The sequence below is a fragment of the Peromyscus maniculatus genome, chromosome 16, assembly GCF_049852395.1.
Source record: "Peromyscus maniculatus bairdii isolate BWxNUB_F1_BW_parent chromosome 16, HU_Pman_BW_mat_3.1, whole genome shotgun sequence".
Lineage (NCBI taxonomy): Eukaryota > Metazoa > Chordata > Mammalia > Rodentia > Cricetidae > Peromyscus > Peromyscus maniculatus.
Window position 1 is genome coordinate 28,385,413 of NC_134867.1, and position 27,124 is coordinate 28,412,536.

Below are 27,124 nucleotides of genomic sequence, written 5' to 3' on the forward strand. Positions count from 1 at the left end.
ACTGTTGTTTGAAGATTAAATGAAACCATCATGTAAAATTATTAAAGTAGTATTTAGGACATTTTCATCTAGGAATAAATGGTATTTATTATTTGTACATGCTGATAGACTCACTTCAAGTTAAATTCAGAGTTATAATGTGACAGAAATAAATTAAAGAACTTGTTTAATAATAAAACATATGTATTAAGATGCACTCACCAAAAAATGATATTATTTTGGTACTGCTTTGTACTCAAGAGGGAAATATGTGTAGAATAAAAATAAGATAGATAGTAATTTATTGAATGTTATTGGAGTTTTCTTCTTAATCTTTTTTTTAAAGGCTAGAAATATTCAAAACTATAAAATGATGAGTAATTTATAAAGTCCAACATATTATCATTCAACTTAGTGTGGAGCATGATATGGTTTTACTGGTGGGCATAGCAGGACATAGAACAAGAAAAGCATAAAATAATGGAAATGGACAGGGTGATCCAACTGAAGAAAGAAGAATTAAATCTTATGAATGCAGTATTTTATACTAGTCGCCCATGCTACTTTTACGAAGCATAGAGGAAATATTACAGATGGTATGAATATATGGCTGCATGTTTATACTCATATATCCTTTGAAAGGGTGATATATTATGTTATTTAAAAAATCTACCATACTTTTATACAGTTGATGAGTCTCAGATATTGAACAAATTTTCACACATAATTAAGTCTTGTACTGCTTTACTTCTTAGGGTGCTATAAGGATTTCAGTTTATAAAAATGTTAATCATGCCAAAGGTATTCATGGAACCTCATTTTTACTGGAAAAGTTCACCATCTTTCTCTTTGCTAAAGTCTATAGTGATTTATACATGTAGATCACTTCTTTGGATGTAGGACAAGTTTATTGAAGTTTGTCCTCAATGACAAGAATCTGATTAATCTGAATAAAAAATGTAACATGACAATTGATAAGATAGGGCTCTATCTAAAACCATGAAGGCATTTCATAAATCCATTAAAAAATTGGGGCACTTTGGGTAAGTTTTTATATTCCCCCATGTACTTGATATTGGATATAGGCTATGCTGTAACCTTGAATGAGCCAATTGTTATCGGCCTATCAAGGTGTAATTCTTTCAGAGGGAATGAAAAAAGACCAACACATTCAGAATAAGTATTTCTTAATAATATTGCAAAGTGGCAAATAGGCATTTGAAAGATGAGGGATTCAGTTAAAACATTATTTATCTTAGACTGTAGGGATGCTCTAGGATATTGTCCATGTGTTTCTTTTGGACAGAAGCCATAATTATTCCTTAAGTTACATTAACATAATTAGAATTTAGTTCTACTTGGAAAACTTGACTAAACTGCTTCAAGCTTCTCATTTTTTCATCATATAACTTACCATTTCCCTATCTGGAAATGTCATATTCAACATTGGTTTCATTTACATGATGAATGTGCCCCGTTGGTAAGATAAACTTCAGCCTCACCCTGCAGTAGGTCCCAGAGCAACAACTGATGCATATCACTCCAATCCTGTACTAGCCACTCTATCTGGATTTCCAAATTAGTAGTGGTTAATGTTTACTGTCTTGAACTAGAACTCAGTGTATTTGTGGGTAGTAAAATGTCATTGGCTGAATTCTCGACAGGATGAAATGGAGAAAGTGAACTGAACAGGAACATTCATCTCCCTCAGCCTCCTGACAGGTACAACATGACCATGGGTACAACAACATGACCAGTTGCCTCTTACCCCTGCTACAATGATTTCCCTTTCATGATGGACTCTACCCTGGAACTGTGATCCAAACTAAACCCTTCCTTTGTTACATTGTTCATGTCAGGACACTTTACCACTCCTCTGAGACAAATAACTAAAATAAGAACAGTAAAGTTCATCTATCAACCTTCCAGTTTATCTTCTAAAATGATCCAGAGTCTGACTAGGAAGGAAATTATCAGGAGATACCTGTCCCGATTTCAATTATATTCTTCCCTGTATTCAGTGATGATCGAGGCCTGTTACTCTTGCTAGGAAAGGCCACCTTTGTTTTCTGCTTGTATCTTGGGTCAAAGAGTGTAACGTGATTTGCAACAGCCATGCTGTCAACTTAGTAGAACTTTTGCATTATAATCTAGGGGAAGTATCCAAAGCAGGAACTAGTTATATCCTCAGAAACTAGCTTATAAATAGAAGCAAAATTCTCTGAGTATGCAATTACAGAACCACTCTTCTCTGCTCTTCCATTGTGAATCTAAGTATTCCACCTACTAGAAATACAACACCACGTAATAGCCATTTATGCGGGATGTTTCCCATATGCTAGAGGGACATTCTTTGCATGTACACTCTCCAAGTTAATGACTCAACATGTCTTCAAAGGTCTGATGGGTCTATCAAGTTCTTGTGCTGTAGACTAATATTATATAAGCTCTATGAGGGTTTTTTATTTTTCAGTCCATAGAATAAACAGGAATCCAGTCAGAATGATTCAGTTTGTTCCAGATGAGTCATTTCTATTTCTTAGTACAGGGGACTAATATGTCATCTCTTACTCACTGGCTATTAGTTTTCTCAGACAGGCTTTCTATTAGCAGTTCACTATTGCTCTGTGGTTGACAGCTTTGCCATTAATTTTGTCTAAATGAGTCATCTCAGTTGACTACCAGTAAAAATGTCGAGTTTCAATGCTATGCCAATCCCCAAACTATCATTATACCATTGATTTCAAGTGACAAGGTCTTTATTGCCAGCCATCAGGTGATCTACATCCCCAGTCTCCATTTAGTGTCATTTTCAAAGACAACTCCTGATTTGAATGGTTATAAGTTCTGTTCCTCTGGAAACAGATTTTGAGATAGAGATTTGTGTGCAGGCAATTATTAGAGTGTTCCCAGGAACATCTGTAAAGGTCTGGGAAAGCAGGATCATTCAGGAGAGGATAAACTGCAAGCCAGTAGCAAAAGAAGCCTCCATGGATTTCACATGGAGCTTTGAGGCCAGGCTGATCTTTCCAGGATTGTGAGAGAGCCTAAGAAAACTAACTGTGCCTCAACAAAAACCAGTCATAAGATGAGATTTCTTAAAATGAATTAATAACCAAGGGAAAGATAATTTAAAGCAGCCAAGAATAATTGTGGAGATGTAACTTGGCTATGAATTGCCAATGCAGAACAATTCTGGTAATGGGAGAAAAAATTATTGGTATCCTAAAAGGTCACCTGGGCACTCAACTACTACAGTCTGAGTGCTAAAAGCCTATAGAAGAGGTCCTTTTCTCCCAAACAGTTATGTATATATAGAGATGGGTTACTGAAATTTTGTGGATTTTTTTTAGTTTGCAAATAGGCTTTATTATAAAGTAAAAACACTTCTATATGAGGATGACAGTATTAATATGAAAACTATAAGCAAGACATACCATTTTAAATTTGTTGGAATAAAATTTTTCCAATACTTAAATTACCTATCTTGTAAGATTTTGTGGTCATGAATTTGTATGTTATGGGCTGGAATTAGGATCTATAGGCAAGGAGCAGAAATAAGAAATATTCTATATAAGTTACCAATCAAGATCATAGCACCATTCATAGAGTTCTCTAAATATATGGGATAAGCATGCAAATTATTTAGTAATTAGAAGAATGTATAATAACAATGTCTAGGTCAAATTATAAAATACAATTTCTTACATCATTTTGGACTAAATCCAAAATTACCCTTAACTTGGAAAATGAAATTTATGAAAAGGATGGCTATTAGACTTTTTATCTTTGCTTAATAGGTGAGTTAGTAATTTTAAACCTACAGTTACTTTTAAAAGTACTTGAAGACTGAAAGCAACTAATGTACATGTCAAAACCTAATTATCCATTATCAATGCTTGCAGATCATTCCCACAGCCTTTTTTTCATCCTTTGCTAAATGTTAGAAAACACTAAGGGCATTTTCATACTATATATAGATATAGGGTTCTGCATTTTGTATTATTTTAGTATATTTTTAAGGTCTTATTTTCTGAAAACACATTTGATCAAATGGTTTCTGTCTTCCTGATATGTCATCTGATGGTCATTAAGGGCATGATAGCTTTTCCTAAGATACATTCCTTAAGAAATTGTTTTATTGTTTTAAAGAGAACTTTCCTAGGATGATACATAAAGTGGTCCCCAGTGCTAATACTTTTGGTACATGTCTCTCTGCAGTCATTATTTCCAATAAAAGTGATTGACTGTCTAAGTGGCTGACATAGAAGTGTAACACTCTGTTTATCATCCCCACCAATGTTGGACAAGCCCACGGGCACTGTAGCTAAGGCTCGTTACATGAGAAAAAGTATACTTACCTGAAAAAAATAACAATATTCCCCTTGCATTCATCAAAATATTAGTTTAAAAATACCAAGCTCAAAATACTTATATTTTGCCATATTGCCAATATACTCATCATGCAGTTTATATTTAACATCAGGATTCCTTTCCTCTTGAAATATCTTTCTATTAAATAATTCAAATAATCTTAATAATAAAAATTTCTAGATAATATACGATTAATATATTCTTATCTATTATATTATTATTTATATAATATATACTGTCATCAATAATTCTTTGAATATAAAATAAATGAACATACACCTCCAAATCAGTTTAAAAATTTGAAATTATAAGCCACTTAAAGAAAATATATAGGAAAATACCTATAGCATTTCAGGACAATGAAACTTTGGATATGTCTATATAATTGGAATGAGTTTTATGTCACCTAATGCATTATTGAAGTCACAGATAATACCAAAACATCCATATACCTACATTTAAGTTTGAGTTCTAAATTGTGCTCAGTAGTCAGGTATGAAGTCACACACTTCTAGTATCAACATTTGAGTGGCTTAAACAGGAAGATTGCAAATTTGAGAGCAACTTGGGCTGCATAAAAAAAAATTTAAAAACAATTATATATATGTGTGTTGTTTACATTAAAACAATATATTATTATGTGTATTAAAAACAATTTGCACACATATTTATATAAGTCAAACACAGTAAAATATGGAAAATATTGATTCCAGTAAATTGAAGCATTATTATAGAAAGGTGAAAATTACCAAGGTTATTTTCCTTGAACTTTGATGATGTTCCTTAAAGCAAATAAGGTTACTTAAACAGAAGACCTGCAGTAGAGGCAGGGAGGTTGATGTGAAATTTCAGGCACTATTCAAGTGATACACAATTTAAAAAGACTGTGTTATATATTTTTGGAAGATTTTTCCTCAAGTAACTTGTTGTCATTGTTTGAATATGGAAAGATGAACCATAAAACAAAGATTTAAGAATCTTCTAGTCAACCATTATAGAAAACAGTAGAGAAGTTCATTAAAATTTAAATATAGCATTAATTTAAAATCTAGAAGAATTACTATCAGCTTTTTATCTTCAGGAATGAAGTGAGTTTATCAAACAGTTATTGACATTTCCATATTTACTACAGAACTGCTCACTTTAGCCATGCTGTGCAGTTAACCTACATGCATCAGTGAATAAATGAAGTGATAAAATATGATCACAGACACACACACACACACACACACACACAGAGAGAGAGAGAGAGAGAGAGAGAGAGAGAGAGAGAGAGAGAGAGAGAGAACTATTCAACTATAAAATAGAAATGAATTCTGTTATTTGAAGCAGCAGGGAAAAACAGGAGGAATGTTATTACAAACTAAATAAGGGAATAATCCAGCCATAGAAGATAATCCTCATAATCATACCAGTAGGTATATGGAATCTAAAACATTGATGTCGAAGTAGACAGAAAATTTTGCCACTATTGAAAATATCTGCATGCTACTACCCTGTGGCTTTATAGAGAAATATCCTAGTAACATTACCAGAAATGGATATGCTAAAGAAGGAGAGTGGGGTAATATTGGCTAAAAAAAAATAAATAATTCCAGTTAAAGGAAAGGAGTAATTTCAGCAAATATCCTATATAAAATGATGATACATTATATTCTTTGTAGCAGGAATCTTAAAAGTTCTTATTAATAAAATCAAACCTGAGGCAAGTTATTGGGGTTCATGCTGGTAGATCAGAGAGACAGAACAAGCCACAGCTATCTCACCTCGCCAGATCCTCAGCTGGTCTTGTCTCCTCAGACTGGAGGCCTCTGAGTCCTCATCCGGAATGGGTCTCAGCTGAACTGCTGCTAGAAAGCCTGAATGCTTAACCAGCCAAAATCTTCTAGTTTCTGGTCCTCACGCCTTATATATCTTTCTGCTTTCTACCACCACTCCCTGGGATTAAAGGCTGGCTTTCTGGGATTAAAGGCGTGTGTCACCATGCTTGGCTATTTCCAATGTGGCCTTGAACTCACAGAGATCCAGAGGGATTTCTATCTCTGGAATGCTAGGATTAAAGGTGTGAGTGCCACCATTTTCTAGCCTTTGTATCTAGTGGCTGTCTGTTCTCTGACCCCAGATAAATTTATTAGAGTGCACAATATTTTGGGGAACACAATACCACCACAATTCTTGAAAACTCTGCGATAATAAATATTATCACCATCAAAATGGCAACTATAAGAATACATATGGCCGGGCGGTGGTGGCGCACGCCTTTAATCCCAGCACTCGGGAGGCAGAGCCAGGGGATCTCTGTGAGTTCGAGGCCAGCCTGGGCTACCAAGTGAGTTCCAGGTAAGGCGCAAAGCTACACAGAGAAACCCTGTCTCAAAAAAACCAAAAAAAAAAAAAAAAAAAAAAAACCACACACACACACACACACACACACACACACACACACATTGAAAAAAAAAAAAGAATACATATGTTCATGTTCATTGTTGGGCTTATTATTCTACAGTGTATACATACTTGAAAGCATCTTTTTACAGGACAAGACATACAATACAATTTTATTTATCAATTTAAAATATAAAAAATTTGGATGGTTGTTGATTTTAGCCTTTAATCCAAACACTCGGGAGGCAGAGGCAGGTAGATCTCTGAGTTTGAAGCCAGCCTGTCTACTGAGTGAGTTCCAGGATAGCCAGGGCTACACATAAATGTCTCAAAAGACCAACCAACCAACCAGCCAAGCAAGCAAACAAACAAACACACACACACACACACACACACACACACACACACACACACACACACCACAAAGTCAATTTGAAAGAGTCTATTGAATTCAGTGTTTGTGGTTGGTTGGTTAGTTTGGTTTGGTGTTTTATTTTGTTTTTCTCTTCTAGGAAGACTTTGTATCACTGCCCTCTTATCTCACATGAATTTAAATATACACATTTATTAAAGGACTTGTTATTTTAATATTTCTTATCCAAGACTGAATTAATCTGTAAACTTTAACAAAGGGATTTCTAATTAAGAATTTCATTTTTTTGTATTTCTTGGCACATCAGGGTTGTCAAGACTAAAGCAACAGTGTAGCAAACAAAATTTTGTGATGATATGATTAAGCTTCAACCCTGACAACATCCAACCAGAAGAGGTATTCAAAGAGCAGAAATAGCATGAAATATTGAAAAATGTCTATTTTGCCTTTTGAGCAGACAGGAAAAAAATATACTTCTTAAAAATGTTTCTGCCTAAAAGCAAGTTGAGAAATCCTATCATAACAATATAATATTTGAGATAATTTTATTATTTAACTACTCTTAAAATAAAATATCATACAAATAACCCAAGAGGAATAAAGTTTCTCTAACATATTAAATTAAATTAAAAAACCATCAGATATATTTTTATTAATTCAAACAAACACACACACAAACATATATATATAAAACCTCTATACATATTTTCATATTAAAACAATAGATAGCAATTAAATATTTTGAAGTTGATATTGATTGACTTACCACATCCCTCAATTAAGATAACATACATATTTTAGAAGACTCTTTAGTTGACTGGTAGAGTGGCTTTAAATTTGTGAAGAGAGATAGGTCACATGACAATTAAAGGCACCAAAGCCTTTCTTCTGGCCAAAGGAGACAAATGATGCCTCTAATACCGAAAGTGGGGGTGGAGAAGTACACTATGCTATTCAATCAATATTAACAACCACCGTACATCTGCCAGATATTAATAAGATAATGACATGCATTTTGAAACTGTTACTAGCTTTCTATTTTTGACTCTTGAAATGTTCTATGATAATCTCTTCCATCCACAAGTTCTTATTGTATCTGTGTTGTAGTCTTAATATTATGTATCACTGTTTTCTGCTGTCCTGTCACATAGATGCTTGACATTTCTGTAGAGACAGTTAACACCACATGCATTTTTTTAAAAGTTGTTCCTTCTTAAGTTGTATCTTCATGATTGTTTGTCTATTTCTCATGTCCTTCCTTAATATGCTCTTTACTAATATATTACTTGTTTATTTGGTTGAAGTATAACTGAATCAAAGGATTTCATATTTCTCTAGAAAAGAAAATTATAAAATGCACAATAAATATAATGACTATTCACTTTTGTATACTAAAAAGAAAAATAAATGCTAAGGCATGCTTATGTTGCCATGGCAGATAGTCCTTTCTCCATTCTCTTAGAATGCCCTTGTGATTGTATGGATATCAGAACTCTCAGAATGGACTATCATCCTTTTGTATATACCATGACAATCAAAATATTTTTGTCATTGGTTGAGTTTGGAGCCAATTTGTGAAATAACCGAGTTAATTATATGTAAGAAGATCTACTGACTGACTCTAGAAATAATTTCTCCTCTAAGGTAATAAATTGCTGTAGAAGGAATGAACTTTAACTACCCATTGTCTTAGTATCTGCATGGTATTACATGTATATTTTGCATGAAGATGTAAAAGAACTTCCAAGATTTGTATGTCTAGTGCCATGACATCATTCAAACACAGGCTTAAAGGAAAAAATAAAGTTCATAAAACAGTTCAATGTTAAGTTGTATGTAGCTCAAAGGAATCCCAATTAATAAGATTTTTACCTTTTTTATTTCTATTAATATTAGTAAAATTAATTCAACTCCAATTGGTCAGAGTCTAAGTTTCATAATATTAAACAACAAAAAATGGGTTAAAATAAAAAAATTCTAATGAGGTAGATAAAACACTGTGTACTTTTAATTCATATCATAAGTTTTTAACTATGACGTCAATAAGTTTATGTAAAGTTAGAATTTCACTCTTTCAATGAACAATTTTATCACAAAAGGTACCTGAACACATCATTTAAAATTTTGTAGAAGAAATGTGTGTTTTATATATTTGATTTTATTTTTTAACTATGTGTGTATGTGCACATGTGTACAGGTGCCCTTGGGGGCCATAGATTGCACCCCTTGGAGTTGTAGTTATAGATGGTTGTGAGCCAACTTTAGTCCTCTAGAACAGTCTGTACTCTTAAATATTGAGCCTTTCTATAGCCCACAGAGAAATTTATTTTAATGCTACATGTGTCCACTCAGTTGAACATTGTCTCCTCAATTTGTTCATATGGACCCAAATCACCAAACAAATAACCACAGGAACAGTGGTGGGCTGAGACTCTGAGGATAGCTGTGTGATAGATATGGACTTATGGGGGAACTCACTCCCCTATACAGCATGTTAAACAGAATGAATCTAATTTGATACCTTATCAATCCCATGATTCTAATAAGAAAATTGCATGCTATGTGTATTTTTCTCCAGCTAATAGTTTGCAGACGTGTAGGAATGTTGAGCAAGTCAAGATCAATCAAGGCTGGACAGAGACCTGGCTTTGTCATTTCATAGGTCATCATCTTGGTTTATGTGAGATTGTCTTACAAATAGTATCATCATTCAAGGGTGCCATGAATTATTTCATGAAGCACAGCTGAGGACCAACATATGAATGCTACCTGCTTACATTCAGCTAGAATCACTGTCATCAAAGTATTCCAACTGTCCATAAAGATCTATATGCCTAACTGTGATGCTTCTCATTCACTTGTGGACCACATGACAATAGTTACTCATTATAATCTATAACTGTGAAAAGGGAGAATGATAAATAATTTACATAAATACCAAGTTTCTAACTACTATATAATAATTTGTAATTTAATCGCTACCCTAATTTTTAAAGCAAAAGTGTTAGCTGATAAATTGAACCCTACTACTTAATGAATACAAATTTATTTCAAAAAATAGTCTTTTCATTATATTATTCATTAAATGATATCTTTGATTCTACAAAGATTTGAATAATGAGTAACATTTTGAAACCAAGCATCTCACTTTGGAAATACATCACAGATTCTTTAGTGGGTAGCTGTTTCCACCTCCTGTATTATCTATTTTCCTTTAATCTTCTTTTGCATTGCTTCATAACTTTTCTACACAGAAATCTCTGACAATATAATGAATTGCACTGTCCAGATTTTCTGTAGTTTGTTTTGTCCCCTCGTTTCTGTGGACCTAAGACCCCTCCAAACCATGACACTTCTGTCTGGGCATCACTGTGACATTAGCAATGGAGTGATTCAGAGGTAGTAGTATAATGGCTGAAAAGGAGTACATCTCAATATCTAAATTACCCATCACCACATATGTTTAGGTATTATGTATGCCAGTGTTGTATTTGTGGATGGATTGTTTTCCTGTGCTTTTGTTAGACATTACCACCATAAACCACTACAAACTTGTTCATCTGAAACACACAAAATAAATTCTCCTCAATTCCTAAAGTCTGAGATTGGTGTAATAGATAAAATCAGGATTCTCCTTACCTCCAGGGTGTCTAGTGTTCCACAGATCTTGAGTTTTAGGGTTTGGGGTGATTACAAAATTCCATGGTGTTTGGGAGTACCTGTCATTACATAACCCAGCACAATCAGACCTCACACTGCTCCCCTCCCATTACCCCTTTTCCTTCTCTGTATAAAATATCCACCTATCTGCCTCTTACAAAGACATATGTGATGTTATTGGATATTCTTGATATTAAAGGACATCAGCCAGCCTCCAACTCTTCCGTACTCATGTCTGAAAAAAAAAAGTTATTTTCTATCCAGTTTTGCTATATAAGTTAATATCTCTCCAAGTTTGGGAAACTTATGTGTGCATAGGTCTGGAAAGGCTGTTATATAACCTATTAATGGGAGGGTGATGAAGATCAATGGAATAAAAATAGTACTATATGTACTGCATAAAAGTGTTCAGGGCCTGATGAAATGTCTCAGTGGGTAAGGTGTTTGCATGTTAAAGAGTGGGTACACAGGATTGCTTATGTAATCCTAATGCTGTGTGTGGGCAGAGTAAGAGGACAATGGCAAATCTCAGGGACTTGACGGCCAGCTAGTTGTGTGGCCCACACTCTGTGAGAGATGCTAATTTCAAAAAATAAAGTGAAGAGTGATAAAAGAGGAAAACCTGTATACATGTGTGCACCTGTCTACACACGTCTGCACACCCCTTCAAACTCATGGCAGTTAACTTTCTAAATGATTTATAAAGCATTTTGGCTGATCTTCAATTGATGAGTAAGAATAATCCAGCATCATTAGTGGTTTTTTTGGCAATTCAATTACCTTGAACAGAAGGAAAACTGTTGTTAATAAAGTCTTTAAACAAAGATATAAAAAACAAAAGGATAACCATATGGGACTTAAATTATTTGCTGACTGGCAAGAAAGACTAGATTGTTGGTTCCACTCCAAATCAAAAATAGTGATAAATATGAAACAATGAACTGGAAATTGTAGTTTTAGCAAACTAAAGATTCTTTTCCCCTGCATTCATTGTTGGATTGCAGACCCACAAGTCAACACCCTACTGTACAAAGACTCAATAAAATCACTATGTAATTTTAGTGCCTCATAAATTTTAGCTTTTATAGTTTGAATATAATTTGATGTGTTTCACCAAGTTATGTTTTATTAACTTTTTCAACCTAAAATTTATTTGCACACAGTATTCAGAATATTCCCATCTAAAAAAATTATTGTACATGGGCAGAGGCCTTTCAGTCGAACATTTCCAGCCTCAAGAACTACAGAGAAATAAGTTTCCTGTCATTAAATATTTTGAGTGAGTTAAAGCACAAGAAAATATTCATAAACATCTGATTTTCAGCTTAATGAATGTTTTTATTTTTTGATCAAAGGAAATTACATTCACATTTTACTTCAAGACAAACAATACATCTGGGATATTGTTTTGATTTGTAGTTCTGAAAAAATCAATAGTCATTTTTTATATTTTTTAAACTAATGCCCACTGAATGTTTGAAAATTTATAGACTGTTGATTGAGCTAAACATTTTCAAGTATGACTGCCAAAAGGATTTTGATGTCAAACTAAACTAACATATTTAAGTAAATCCTAGTATCTCAGAACAAATACAAACAGAATAAAAGCATTGGAAGTTTAAATAACAGAGAATTAACCTAATAACTCTGTGCATGATTGAACTTTCATGTATATTATAGGCTATTCAATAAGACTTCCTTACCAAGTAAAATTCATGAAGTACAGAATAATAAGAGCAATATTTTTATTTAATGTATGCAGGACAGGACTTTAGTAATATCCAGAGAGAGGAGAATGAGGATACCACTAAAATGTTAAATGCATAGTTCCTAAGTATGATATTACTTCAGTTTCTCCTCCTTGTTGTTCAGCATTTTTATTATTCTCGATAACAAAAAAGGCCTGCGAGGCTGGGCGGTGGTGGCACACGCCTTTAATCCCAGAATTTAGGAGGCAGAGCCAGGTGGGTCTCTGTGAGTTCAAGGCCAGCCTAAGCTACCAAGTGAGTTGCAGGAAAGGCTCAAAGCTACACAGAGAAACCCTGTCTTGAAAAACAAAAACAAAAAACAAACAAAAAAAAAGGCCTGCGAATGGAGGAATTTTTTCAAATGACTTGAAAGTTATAGAATCTTTTTTTGTTGCTTTTTGTTTATTTGTTATTGTTTTGTTTTTGTTTGTTTGTTTTTTGTTTTGTTTTGTTTTTTGTTTTTGTTTTTGTTTTTTGTTTTTTGAGACAGGGTTTTTCTCTATATCCCTGGCTGTCCTGGAACTCTCTTTGTAGACCAGGCTGGCCTCAAACTCACAGAGATCCTCCTTCCTGCCTCTGCTTTCCCAGTGCTAAAATTAAAGGCATGTGACCCCATGTTCAGCGTAGCATTAGATTTTTAAGAGACTTTGAATGATAATCTTACCAGAGACTGCATCCCTGGGAGCATTATGATTTATAACGATAGTGTATTTTGTGAAGCGATTTCTTATAAAAGTGAAAGTTTTACAGCAGGAGTTAAGTGTAACAGGACTTGCAGATTTTCATTGTAATGCAGACTTCTCTTGGCGTGAAATAATCAGGAACTGAAACATAAATGGATTGTTTTGGCTACTTTCACTCCTTATCATAACAACAGGTGAGAAAGGGATGAAAGTACCTCACCAGGTCAAGAGATGCAGCCCTTAGCAATGGGGACTTCAACCTAGGAAACCTCGAGCCTTGAGCAATTCATCAGCGTGTCCAAAACATGCTGAGCAGAAATGTTTGTTTTGGAAGCAGATGTTTCAATCTATCTTTCAAACATCTTCCCTTTTCCTATAAACACCTACTTGTTAATCATTCCAACCTCCCCATGTTTCACTTTAAGGAATTGTTTTAAGGAAGTTCCTCCGAGTTGATGCATCATTACATTTATGTTAGCAGCATGGTCTTAGTGATGTTAGTTGCTGATACTACTTTTGTAGCCTAGGGAAAATATTCAAACATCCCTGCAGATTGCATATCAATAATTGATAATATTGTAATAGGAAGTAGAAGTCAAGTGGGGTACAAATTGGGTCATATCCTGTAATGCTTCTCTGACACATCTGCAGAAGGCTCAGGCATCCAGCTGGTAGTTAATGAATGTGAAGTGATTCATGACCAATTTCTTTACTAATAAATCACTTATGATATATCCCGACAATCAAGTGCCTTTGTCTTTCTTTTTCAAATAATAATAATAATAATAATAATAATAATAATAATAATGTTGCTAAACAATTTTTCTAAATTTGGCAATATTTAAGAAAATTAAACATGAAATTAGCATCCAGATAGATTATAAATATAAATCTCTATTTCAAATAATGATTGCCTCATCCTTTTATTATCATAAAATAAAGTCAATTTTCCTGATGTTAATTTCATAGAAATTTTTAGCAAGAACTATGAGAAAATGTATCTGTCTCAAGTTCTTTTGTGCTCCCTTAGTTTTTCAAAATGAGATTGCTTTGGGAAAACAATGCCGTATCTTACAGTTTCAGACAGTTTATAAAGTTCATTTTATCTTAATAAAAATTGTAAAGTTACATGTATATCTTGATGTATATCTTGGCATGTAAAGCTGGCAAACTATGGTAAAATTACAGGCTTTGTCTTGCTGAATCGAGATACCTTAAAAATCTAGAGGTTAATTCTAGGCATATATACTCTAAATGAGAGGAATTGGCAGTTTCATTGAGATGTGGTTGATAATTTTTCCAAATTAAATAAAAAATGTACTACCATTTTATCCTTGCATAGCCTAATCTCAATTCCAACATAATATACAGCTGTGTATCAGGCCAGTTGGTTGGCTCAGGTGGTAAAGATGGTTGCCAGAAAACCTGATGACACAGGACGCTACACTCGAAAGGGAGAGGAAGCCCCCAAAAGTTGTCACCTGACCTTCACAGTTTGTCCTGGCACGTGTGTCCCTGTACATGTGTGTGCACGTGCATGCATGTACACACACACACACACACACACACACACACACACACACACACACACCACAAATATATCTGAGTTGCCTACGATGAGTAAGAGCCTTAACTACTTTTTACTTTATGTAGGTAATTTGATTTTGTTGTTCGAGCCACAAGGCAACAGGGAAATCGTGATGAATCATTAGTTCATTTATAGCTAACAGTTTTCAGCATTTTGGTAAGATTCAGATTGCATTAGTTTCTCAAATGGTTTATTGGGTGCTTCAGGCATCAGTTCTTGAAAAGTGAATTTCATCAAGAAGTGGGATTTGTCTCTTATCACAGATAATAGATCAAAGCTTTTAAGCTTTTATCTGAGAGGTAAAATATAAGACTTTTCACGGGAAAAATGAGACTGAAGCAAGATTCGTTTTACTGAAGAAAACCACAAGTGAGGTGATACCTAGCCAGTGAGTGCAACTCTTTGTCATCTTGTTAGGGTAGTTCTCCCGGGCAGAATGTCATTTCCAATTACATACAAGCTGAGCAATGGTCAACTATTGCCGATCCACTCACTGTAGCAAGTGGAAAGAAGTTAGTACAGACCCTTGTAATTTCTATTACATGAACAAGCTGAAGAACAGGCTTAGCAATAGAGTATACTGGCAAAAAAAATCACTGCCAGACAATTTATAAGGAAATGCAAATACCTTCATCAATACTCAGGCAACTACCAACATTCAACGGGAAGTTATTTGGTCCAGAAAAATACTTCCATTAGCTACTGAAAAAGAAATATGACTACAGAAAGAAATAATAAAAAAAATGAAGAAAGCAGTAATGATGTAAAAGAAAGTTAAATGAAAGATAATTAATGCATCAAGATACATGGAATAAAGTTAGTAAAACCCCTAGTTAGCATAATGAAATGATTACAAGGATTACTATGAGTACATTCAAGTTTATTTTTTTACTCTATTTGTTCAAGGGCCCGGAGCACTAAAAGTGATCACTCTCTTCTGTAAGCCTGTAATATCTAGTATTTTCTGGGGCCACCTGACTTGTAGTGAAGTATACAAAGAAATAAAAGTAATTCAACGAAACACAAAGATGAAAGAGGAAAATGTGCTTCTGTGTCACTCTTGGAAAATGTGGACTTGCAGAATCTTTACCATAAATACTATGAAAAGAAACCCATAGAATAAGATATAGAATGTGATTTTAAAATGTATGATATAGTAATAAAAGATGAAAAATATTGTCTTAATTTAAAAATGTAACTACATGGCCGGGCGTGGTGGCGCACGCCTTTAATCCCAGCACTCGGGAGGCAGAGCCAGGCGGATCTCTGTGAGTTCGAGGCCAGCCTGGGCTACCAAGTGAGCTCCAGGAAAGGCGCAAAGCTACACAGAGAAACCCTGTCTCGAAAAAACCAAAAAAAAAAAAAAAAAAAAAAAATGTAACTACTTCCTTCAAAATGCAATCTACATATCAATTTTGGAATTTAAGTAAAAGGACAAAAAAAGAGAACACCTTTAAGTTAGAGATAATCATATTACCTTAAGGAAATAATTCTTGGTTGCAAAGTCAGCTGGATAGAATGACATGTTAGATACGTTAGTGGAGGGTGTTTCATGGAGTCTGGTATGATAACCCTTTGGCGTCACTGCTGTTTTATTTTGATGAAGTGCAATGCACTAACATAAGTGGCAATAGGTATCGAACACTCAAGTAATGAGTGCTTTGAAGCATTCCAGCACCTAGTCTCATAGAAGCCCTCTGAGTTACCAATTATTAATAAACAGTAGTAGAATCTGAAGCTCAATGATACCATATAGCTGGAATAAATCTGTAGAGTTCCTAATTGGTAGACGCAGATGATATGTACAATGTTCTTAATTCTATGTAATGTATTTTTATGGGGCATCCAATCTTAGCCATCCTCCCATAATATTGTTTAATTTTGGTTATTAAACCAAAAAATTTTAGCTCAAGTTTTAACCAAACTGAATACAATTTATATATACATGTAAATAATTAAGTATAATTTGAGAAAGGCTATATTAGTCTCAAAGAGGAGAAAATCGTTCTTTATATATTCATTGTGTTGTAGGATAAACTAGTATGATAAGTACCTGTGGATATATATGTAATATTTCTACCACTTGATAAATTTTATATATAATTTCAGGTTTGTAATAGAAGCATCAGTCTGGAGAAATGGATTAGTGGCTAAAAGCCTTGAGTGCTCTTTCAGAGAATCCAGGTTTGATTTCTAGCACCCAGATGGCAGCTCACAACCATTTGTAACTACAGTTCCAGAGAATCTTATGCCCTCTTCTGGCCTCTCTCCAGCACCATGTACTCAAGAGCTGCATAGACCCATGCAGGCAAAACATACAAATAAAATAAAGTAAAATAAAATGAAAATTACATTTTCAACAGAAAACCACTGCCCTGATATTTTCAGTTTTTATTTATCTGTTTACTTTCTAAGTTTTGAGGATTGAGCTCAGTGCTCCCACAAGCAAAGTTCTACTTCTTAGCTTTATCCTCCATCTAGCATTAACATTCTTTAGTGCCTGCCAATGACAAATTTCAGGAACATTTGAGTCGTGTGATGAAAAGCATTTCATGCGCTCCTCCCAAATATTTTGCTAACCTCCTAATCTATCATTTCATAAATAAGATCTACTCAACTTTCCATTGTAGCTGGAGTTTTCTTCAGTCCTGCCTAGTCCACAGTCAGGACAAATCTCTGTCACCCGCCAGTCCCACAGCCACTTTGACCCAACCGATTAAACACATAGAGACTTAAATTGTTTAAACTGTTTGGCCTAATGGCTCAGGCTTCTTGCTAACTGTTCTTATAGCTTAAATTAACCCATTTCCATAAATCTATACCTTGCCATGTGGCTTGTGGCTTACCTGCATCTTCAAATGCTGCTTGTCATGGTGGTGGCTGGCAGTGACTCCTCCCACCTTCCTGTTCTCTCAATTATCCTCTCTGTTAGTCCCGCCTATACTTCCTGCCTGGCCACTGGCCAATCAGTGTTTTATTTATTGACCAATCAGAGCAACACATTTGACATACAGACCATCTCACAACATTGCATCCATCATTAAAAGGCAAAGAAATGTATTAATGGGACCAAAGGAAAACATGAATTTACTTTTACTATCCTTTTCTCTTTATTTTCATTTTTACAAAGTTAACTAAATGATTGCAAATGGTAGCTACATTTTTTTCTTCATCATGTTATCAATGTGGACCCAGAACTTCATTGTATTTTTGAAAAGAAAATCCAAATCTATCCATCAAGTAAATGCAAGGCCCTAGACTCTTAAGAACGACCATAGGTAAAGTACTTCAGGACATTGAAATGAACAAGATTTTGTTTGTTTGTTTCAAATTACAGGAAAGCAAAGCAAAGCTAGAATGTGTCATATACAATGAAAATGCTTCTGCAGAGAGAAGGAAGCAACTGAAGTGAAAAGGCGATCTGCGGAATATTTGAAATCTAAATACCTAACAAGAAAGTGATAAGAAAAAATACTCAAAGTAATTGGTAATAACACCCCCCCCCCATTTAGTTTAAAAATAAGCTGAGCTAGCTAAATACACACACTGATCAAACTCAAATGTTTCATGGAATCCCTGTTCAACAGATCAAGAACGTCTTCTTCCCCAATTACTCAGTGTATGAATCTCATCATCAGTTCTCAGCCCACACTCTAGGTAGCATCTCAAATATCTTTGTTCTTGGACCATTTGATTTGGCCTTCGTCACTCTATGCTGTACAGAACAACAGCCCTATACAGCAGATGGTACAACTGAACATCTTTAAAATGCTGTGTAATCATCATTTACTGTTACACAACGATTTCATGACTCATCAAATAACAGAATGATTACACTATGCCTGAACAAACAATGTCCATGAGTAGAATCGGCATTCTGCAACTGAAAATAGTATTTTATCTCGGTTTCTTATCATTCACTCACTGAATTAAAAATAATATTTTTCTGAATGTCTGTTTTATCCAAGGTATTGAGTTAGGAGCTTAGGGGGATGGACATACACGGAAGAATATATTCCCTAAAGGTATTATTGTTTGAACATTAGACATTTATATATAAGTAATTAAAGATAATATTAGGGGTGAAAAGAATATAGCAACATCAGCTAAAACACTATAAAAAGCTCAGCCAGCTATAACTGCATGTCTGTCAGCAAGTGTTATTTTAGGTGACCTTTGAAGAAAAGTAAAATATTGATGGATGTGACGAGTAATGTGTAGAGAAAAGGAAAAAAAAATCAATGATGAAGGAATTATATGGTAAAAGACCCTGAGAAGAAAAATGTACTTTAAGTCCACAGAACAGAAAGTCAACAGTGTGTTTGGAATCCAGCATGTCTACAGAGATGAGCTCAAATAAATGACTTAAAAGACAGCATGGTTCAAAACCATGGAGGTTCTTGACTTGTAACATAAAGATATGAAACTCATTATCAAAGAGATGGAAGCCATGGGTTGAATTAGCAGAAAGTAACATAATACCCCGTGATTTCAATTGACAAAGCAAAACCCACGCCTGCCATTTTCTTGTTGATATCACCATTCCAATCATTCCTCACATTTTAACTTATGTCTGACAGTCAGTTTCACTCATTTATTACAGAGGAAGCATCATCTCCTTTTTTTTTAAAGCTTTCACATTTTGTTTCTTAAGGTAAACGATGCATTATTTCCATCTTCCTTCTTAGTATTCACATTACACATAATTTGATCATTTCCTATGTGATGTTCATCCTAGTAAAAATCATCTCCTTCATTTGACATGAGTTTGTGGGTAATTAATTTTGGTCTTTGTTATCTGCAGTTGTTTCCTAGGATATTGACTTCTAGGTGTTTAAAATAATTCGTTTGACTGGATGATCAAAACTATGACTTGGTAAGCAAATTCGTTGCCACTGCAGAATATACACTAAGCAGGCAACAGAATAAAGTTATGGATAATTGCTAGATGGTTACTGTTATGCCATGGGGTTTGTGAGAGGATAATATAAGAAGATGAGCAAAGAAGTGAAACACAAAAGAAAAAAAAAACTTGACTACATGGAACATGGACATGAGGACCATTGTGTTGGGAATAACCTTAGCAATTGGAAGTAAGTTTGCATATTCACTATAAAAATGACTTTACTGAACAAAAATGTTTTCTTTTTACATATTTAGTGTATCTATGGGAGCATCCAATTATCACCATGCCTATAAACTAAAAACCCATTATATAGAAAGAGGGAAGCTGTTATTTCTTCTGCCTTAAAACTTGAAAAAGATCCTTCAGTATTTATAAGCTCTGAGACCATAAAAGGTTGTAAGAAATCAACTATATATGTGTGTGTGTGTTCTTTAGATGTAAGCAATATCCAGTATTTTCAACTAATCTTTTGATTTGAATTTCAGAAGTGCAAGATCTATTTGCCCTCTGTCTAAGCTAATTCCAAATTAATTCTGCTCTTCTTCCTTTGCATTTTCACAGTATGCTGTCTGGCTAGTCCTCTGGGTGACGTGGAACGTGTTTGTTATCTGCTTCTATTTGGAGGCGGGGGATCTCTCAAAGGTAATTTGCCATGTGATTTGCCTGAGTCATCACTCCTGCATTAATGAATGTCTTCATAAGTTAGGCCAAGTCTCTCCTAGCTCTTGTCTTCTCTATACAGTGGGTAAAAGTGAGGTGAAGGGTGTCTTACTCTTACCTCTCTGTTTCTGTCATCACAAAGATATTTGTGCTTTATAACAACATTAACATGAGATGTATATTATAACACTACCCATGTACTATGCCTTAATAACATCCATGAAAGAATTCTAATGCCAAATAGTATATTTTTCAGAGACAACTGTCTTTAAAAAATTTTTTGAAGTCACTTCATTTCCTTATATTCAACAATGTTTTCCTGGTTGAACTTAAATCAGAATAAATAATTTAGACAATCCATAAACCATTATCAGAAGACAATAATTTATTATAAGAATGAATAAAAAATAAATACATTATTCTAACATAGTCTAGGAGATGTACAATTCTTAGTGTTTTCATTGTGATTTCTTTATGTAGTGTGTCAGGGGCACTGATGTAATTTTAACATGAATTCACTGACTATTGAAATAATGTGGTCTGCAGACCTCTAAAGCCGCCATTGTTCTATTGTAGTACTGTCGCAGCAAATAAGTCTGTAAGGCAATCCCTCTGCTTAAGTAAATCTTGACTCTGGAGAGAATGACCAAGTTCTTTTTGGTGATGTTGGAAGATAGAAGATGCGAAATATTCTTTTGCTATCACTATCACATGAGTAAGAATGTTTGAAATATACTGACATCTTTAAAACCCAGGACTCAGAAGAAGAAAAGTCTCTAGACTACACTTCCCCATATCTACATATCTGGTCAGGTTCGAGAAGTAGGGGCTGATAATATCCATGTAGGTGTTTGACGAAATATTTAGCATTTTAAATAGTGTTCACTTATCACTTAATCTGTGCTATGGATTTATGTCAAGTAGAAATCATTTTGATTTATTTTGGTTCAATGACAAAAGATGGAGAGAAAATAAGAGCATGACCTTATGGGATGAGGGAGAATCTAGGGATATATTTGATAATCAGATTTGGGACGAGTTCCTCACAGTCAGCCTGGATAATGACCATTCTGATTTGTACAGAGAGTCATTCTGTATACTGTGGCAGCAGACAGCCCATTTGGGAAGGAGCTGTGACCAATGGAGAAAAATTGTTCTGGCTGCTCTGCGAAAACACAGATGAAATCGCTGCTTAAAAGGCAGCATGCTTTCCCAGGGACGTGAATCAGTCCCCCATTTATATATCTCTGCTGTTCTGTAATCCACTTCCTTCAAAGAAATTCCACATTAGAATGGCATTGAACAATAGTCTCCATTTTAAAAAATCACCTTAAAATTGTAAGTCAAGTGTCAGGAGAATAGACTGTGAAATGATTCAGCAAACCGGAGTTTATTTAACATAAAAACACCGAGAATGAGAGCTAAGTCAAGCTGAGTGCACAGATGCTCTCTGGAGGTAGTAAACTTTCCATGTGTATCTGCTGAGACAGAATAGAGATTAGAATCTCATGGCTTTGAACAAGATCATTACACAATTGTGAGGGCACACCCTAAAGCTCTAAAGCCCAAGCAAGCTGCAAGCTGAAGACTGAGAAAACTTATTCTCACAGAGATGTAATGAGTGTCCATCGTCAGCAATGAAGCAGTTAACAGCATTTTCTTGTACACCAAGGCTTCAGAATACATGAAAACTTAATCATCTCCTTTTAACAAATAATCTCAAATAAAACCATAAAGGACTAAGTTCTATAGTTATCTATTCTGGGTTTTCTTTCCTGCTCGGAGGATTTGAGAACGGTGTGATTGTTGTAGCATCTAATTCTTTAGTTGTTGTAAGTAGCTCATGCTTTGTAGGGAATACAGTGCTAGTAGGAAGCACTGGTGACTGAAAATGTACAGATTCATAAAAAGGCAATAATGGCTCTGTTGAGACTGCTTACAGTACCCAGATTATAGCAGATGAACCATCATTATTTTCAACCCTCTAAAAAGTAAGACATTGTGTATCACATCTGAAGGCTCCATTACTTGAATCTCAGGAATAAATACAGGAAACAGAATAAGAGAAGGCATTCAGTGAGATGTCCATAATGAGACAGGTGTGTCTTTTTCCATAAAATATGAAAATAAGTATTCATTTACAACAAATATAGGCAAGAAATTATAAATTTTAGTTAGTGATGTAGATATAAAATTTTGGGTTCTCCTTTCTATAGTGCTATCCAGTTTCTTTTCCTAAGCAAACAATTTTCTATGTGGTTATGAACTACATACAACCGTGAATGAACTCCGTGTCTACAATCAGTAATTATTTGATTATAATAATATAATACATGAGACTAAGCTCTTCGATCTTTGGTTGTCTTTGTATAAATAGTTATATGTTTATTGCTATGAAAATACAGCACTGTTACCAAAACTTAAATGAGTATGTTAGAAATTAGAGAAGAGGGATTCTATGAGCAAGGGGCATCAAGAGCATGATGCTGAAACCTACAGAGACAACCAAACCAAACTATTGGGAACTCATGAACTGTAGACCAACAGTTTTGGAGCCTTCATGGGACTGGACTAGGCCCTTTGCATAAGCGAGACAGTTGTGTAGCTGGATGGGCTTAAGGTGTCCCCTGGCAGTAGGATCAGAATCCATCCCTGGTTCACGAGCTGGCTTTCTGGAGCCCATTACCTGTGGTGGGACACTTTGGACAGCCTTGATGCAGGGGGAGGGGCTTGGACCTGCCTCTACTGAAAGTACCAGACTCTGCTGACTCCCCAGGGGAGGCCTTATCTTTTGGGGATAAGGAATGGGGGCGTGGGTTGGGAAAGGAAGGCTGGAGAGACAGGAAGAGGGAAGAGAGGGGTATCTGGGGTTGGTATGTAAAATGAATAAAACAATCCTTAATTAAAAAAAGAAATTGTATCTGTAAAGAACTCACAAAAGGTAAAATTAGTTTCATTTTTATCAAATAGAGAAAATGCTTTTTGATTTTCTGTTAAGTTGACATATAAAAGGAATAGATAGTATCATAGCAACAAAACACCCATACCACAGTAACAATTTCTACATTATTTATATTAGTAGCTAACACAATAGTGTTTAAACTAAATATCATCAAGTATCATATAATGCGTTATTCCTTGAATTGGTATTTTAATAGATGTCTTATTTGGAAACCAAGAAAAAATAGGTTTTCAATTTATTGTATTTAGTAACTTTGTTTGAAGTTGCCTTTGAACACTAAATATGAAATGAACCCTTGTGTTAGGAGTTTTGAGAAGTCTTCTTTTGTAATCTTCTTATTTCATTAAATTATACTAGGTAATTATGTTCCTCTTATCATTTTTAGATAGAAATGAAAACCCATCCTATCCATCAACTAAATTGAATTATTACAAAAAGATGAAAGATACACCATTTAGTCTATAGTAATCTTTAGGTTCAAAGTACATAACTGAACAAAAACACATGTATTACAGTGATTTATTTATTCCTTTCTTCATCTGGGATGAGAAAATAAATTTTCATAGTAACACATTAGAAAAAAAGCTTATTGGTCTACTCAAATGCTGCAACAATGAAATTGTTAGATTTGAAAAATTGTAAGCTGCTCCAGCGGAAGCTGTGTGTCACCACATCTTCTGAAAGGGCTGTTTTGAGGTGTCCATTCATGCCTCTTCTGAGGAGAATCATTAGTCAATGGTGATCATGTTTTATAGGAATAAAACACTAAGCTTATAGAGAAGGCAGACAGGGGAATTACTTTATACTCAGGACAGAGCAATTTATTTTTCCTTAAGCCCATAAGACTAAGGGCACGGGTATATATCTGTCAGATTTCACTAGACATTAGAAATTTACCTAGTGAAACCTCGGTGTTAGTACTTAATTATATCTAATGGTGTGTGTGATTCAGAAGTGTATGGAGGCTACTTCTAGAAAACTTTCACATTTTAGTGACTTTCATAGTTGTTTCTAGGATCTAGATGTAATTTATTATTAGATGTTGCCATCTGAAGGAGCCAGATAATACATTCAATTCAAGCTTTGGGGATAAAAGTGTTCTCTTCTGTAAGAAGAAGAAAGAAGATTAAAAACCTTCTGTACACTGTAGGCTAAAAGGAACAAATCCTTAAAAACAGAAATGAATGGTAGGCAGAATAATAGACTATTACAACAATTGCAGTTTGTTTTTTTCCATAACAAGAAGTATTCATTTGTACATATTTCATTGTACATATTTATTGTACAATATTGTACATATTTATGTTCAATGAAGTCAATGTTTATATCAAATTTGTCTTCTATGACCTTGGATATAAAAATGAAAGGTGAGACATATGCTATAGTCATTTTACTTATATTGTTTCTTCAAAAACTAATATTCGTTTTTAAGGGAGACATGATTGTACACACCTGTAACCCCAGCTACTAGAGAGGCAATCAGAACAATGTCAGGTTCAAAGCTTGCCTAGGCTGTATGGGCAAATAAATGTGATACTGTCTAAATATAAGAATAGTAAAATGAGACAAGGATGTAGCTACACAGTAGAGTGCTTACTTAGCAAGCTAGAGAACCTGGGTTCAATACTTGCTATCACAAAGAAAAAGACTAATGTTAAGTATCAACAGGAAAGTATATTGGATCCATATGGTTTTTTTTAGGTTTTGCTTTCCTTGGTGTATTAGTTACTTTTCTGTTGCTGAGGTAAAACACCATGAGCAAGGCAACTTGTAGAAGGAAGGGTTTGTTTGAGCTTAAAGCTCCAGATAAGAGCCCATCGTGGCAGGCGGGCATGCATCAGGCAGAGGCCAAGGGACTGGAGCCGGAAGTAGGAAGCAGAGAGCAGGAAGTGAAAGTGGAAACAACACGTGTAGCTTTAACGTCTGCTGATGTACTTCCTCCAACAAGCCTGCATCTCCCTAACCTTCCACAGAGTGCCACCAGCAGGATCCCAACTGACCATAAATGCCAAGAACTGTGGTAGACATTTCTCGTCACTGCTACAACTAATCTAATAAGAAAAACAATTAATTTTTCAGGCATATTTTGCTTTAGGAGATATAAAGTTGTCTTCTGATAGTAAGCATTAACTATGTTGTAGTTGTTTTGTAACATTGGAAATGAACCATCCCATGATTTTCATACTTTGGTATTTATTAAATTCTGCCAATTATTTTCTTATTTGTTCAATTATCATTTCTTTGGGGTTTTTTTCTGCTTCCTTGTAATACCATTTAATTGGGAAATGGAGTCATTGAAACTTTTTATTTCTCTGTCAACATCATTTTACTTGAAAAATGTTATTTTTCTATCATAATTTAAGTGAACAACTCTAAACATATGTCAACCAGATTTTCATCTTCAGGATTGATCTTGTTGTTAAATTCAAATCTCACATCCCTAGCTTCTTCTGGGAGACAAGCTTGTTATATTGTCACCTTAAATTTAATGTCCAAAAGGTTCACCACCACCTCTGAGGCATCCAATATCCAATATTCACTTATTAAAGAAGAAAACAATTATAAAATGTAAAATTCATTTCAAAATATATTTGAAAAAGAAAGAGGATTTTTAAAGTAATTAACAAGTCTTTTATACTGATTATGAGATGGAACAAGAAATATTGTTTCATTATTTTATGTTTAGATATCTATATATCTATTTATTTTATTATATCTATATCTATACAGGCATACATCCATTTAGAGAGAGAGAGAGAGAGAGAGATGGAGGAGGGAAGGAGGGATAAAGGGCTTGGCTAGGACCATATATGTGTGTGCTTGTTTGTGTGTGTATGTGTGTTTTTATAGCTATAAATACCATATATGGGTATATATGCTCATGTATTTGTACTTTTAGCTATTATTCTATATATAATTGGTATGTATAAATATATGTGTGTGTTATGTGAATGCATGAGTACATACCAAAAGTTAATACCAGATTTTTTTGATTGAATGAGTATTTTAGGAAGGTATAATATAAAGGTATTCACTGACTTTTAAAAACTATGTTCTCTGAATGGGAAAGGAGACTATGAATGCAGGCTTTGAACCTGTAAAAACCATTTAAGGGAATTTATAAATAGACATATCTTTGAAGGACACAGATTCAAATATTTGAACAGTTTTGCAATTAGGGAAATGGTGAGTTCTGTGTTCATGGCTAAAATGAAGAGACTGTTAAACTGGTAAAACAATTTTGGCAGTCTTGATAAACGAGTTTGAAAATAAGAGAGAAATTCTACAGACTATTTTTATGTTGGAAATTATTTGGAGAATAAGCAAGAGATAACCAGATACAGAGTAAACATTAATGTGGCTAAAGTCCATGTTCAATTAAGTACAGTCTTTGAAGGTGTTTAGTTGTTGAAGGAATGTTTTATCAAAGGATTTTTTTTTACTTATGGCGTTCTTCAAATTATAACAGGTTTATTAAAATGTCATCCTATTGTAAGTTATGTAGTGTTTGTGCTTCAGTCAAGAAATGAAAAATGACAGGTGTAAGTAAAGGTGGAACTTTGAGATAAATGTTGCCTGTGAGGTTATCTCTTGAATACTTGAGGTTACTGAAAGGCATTTATGAAAAAGTAGAAAATGTCCTCTTTGGAAACAACTATACCCAAAAGCAGAAACAAAAACTATGGTTTTATTACCAGGTGAAGTGATGTTTAAGGCAAGAAACAGTAAAATTGAAGGAGGAATGGCGTAATGATAATAAGACTACTGATCAACATAGTGCAAATCAGTAATGCCTGAGTCAAGTA

The 27,124-nt window shown here is 34.4% G+C and overlaps 1 protein-coding gene across 2 annotated transcripts in view; it reads left to right on the forward strand.

The window, feature by feature from the left end:
- Positions 1-27,124, forward strand: part of Nkain2 (sodium/potassium transporting ATPase interacting 2) — a 1,058,393-nt gene that overhangs the window by 531,099 nt on the left and 500,170 nt on the right. For both annotated transcript variants that reach the window (XM_076552533.1, XM_006981258.4), the window contains exon 3: positions 20,258-20,338. In XM_076552533.1, coding sequence (XP_076408648.1) covers positions 20,258-20,338 — 81 coding nt within the window. The remainder of the gene's footprint in view (positions 1-20,257; positions 20,339-27,124) is intronic.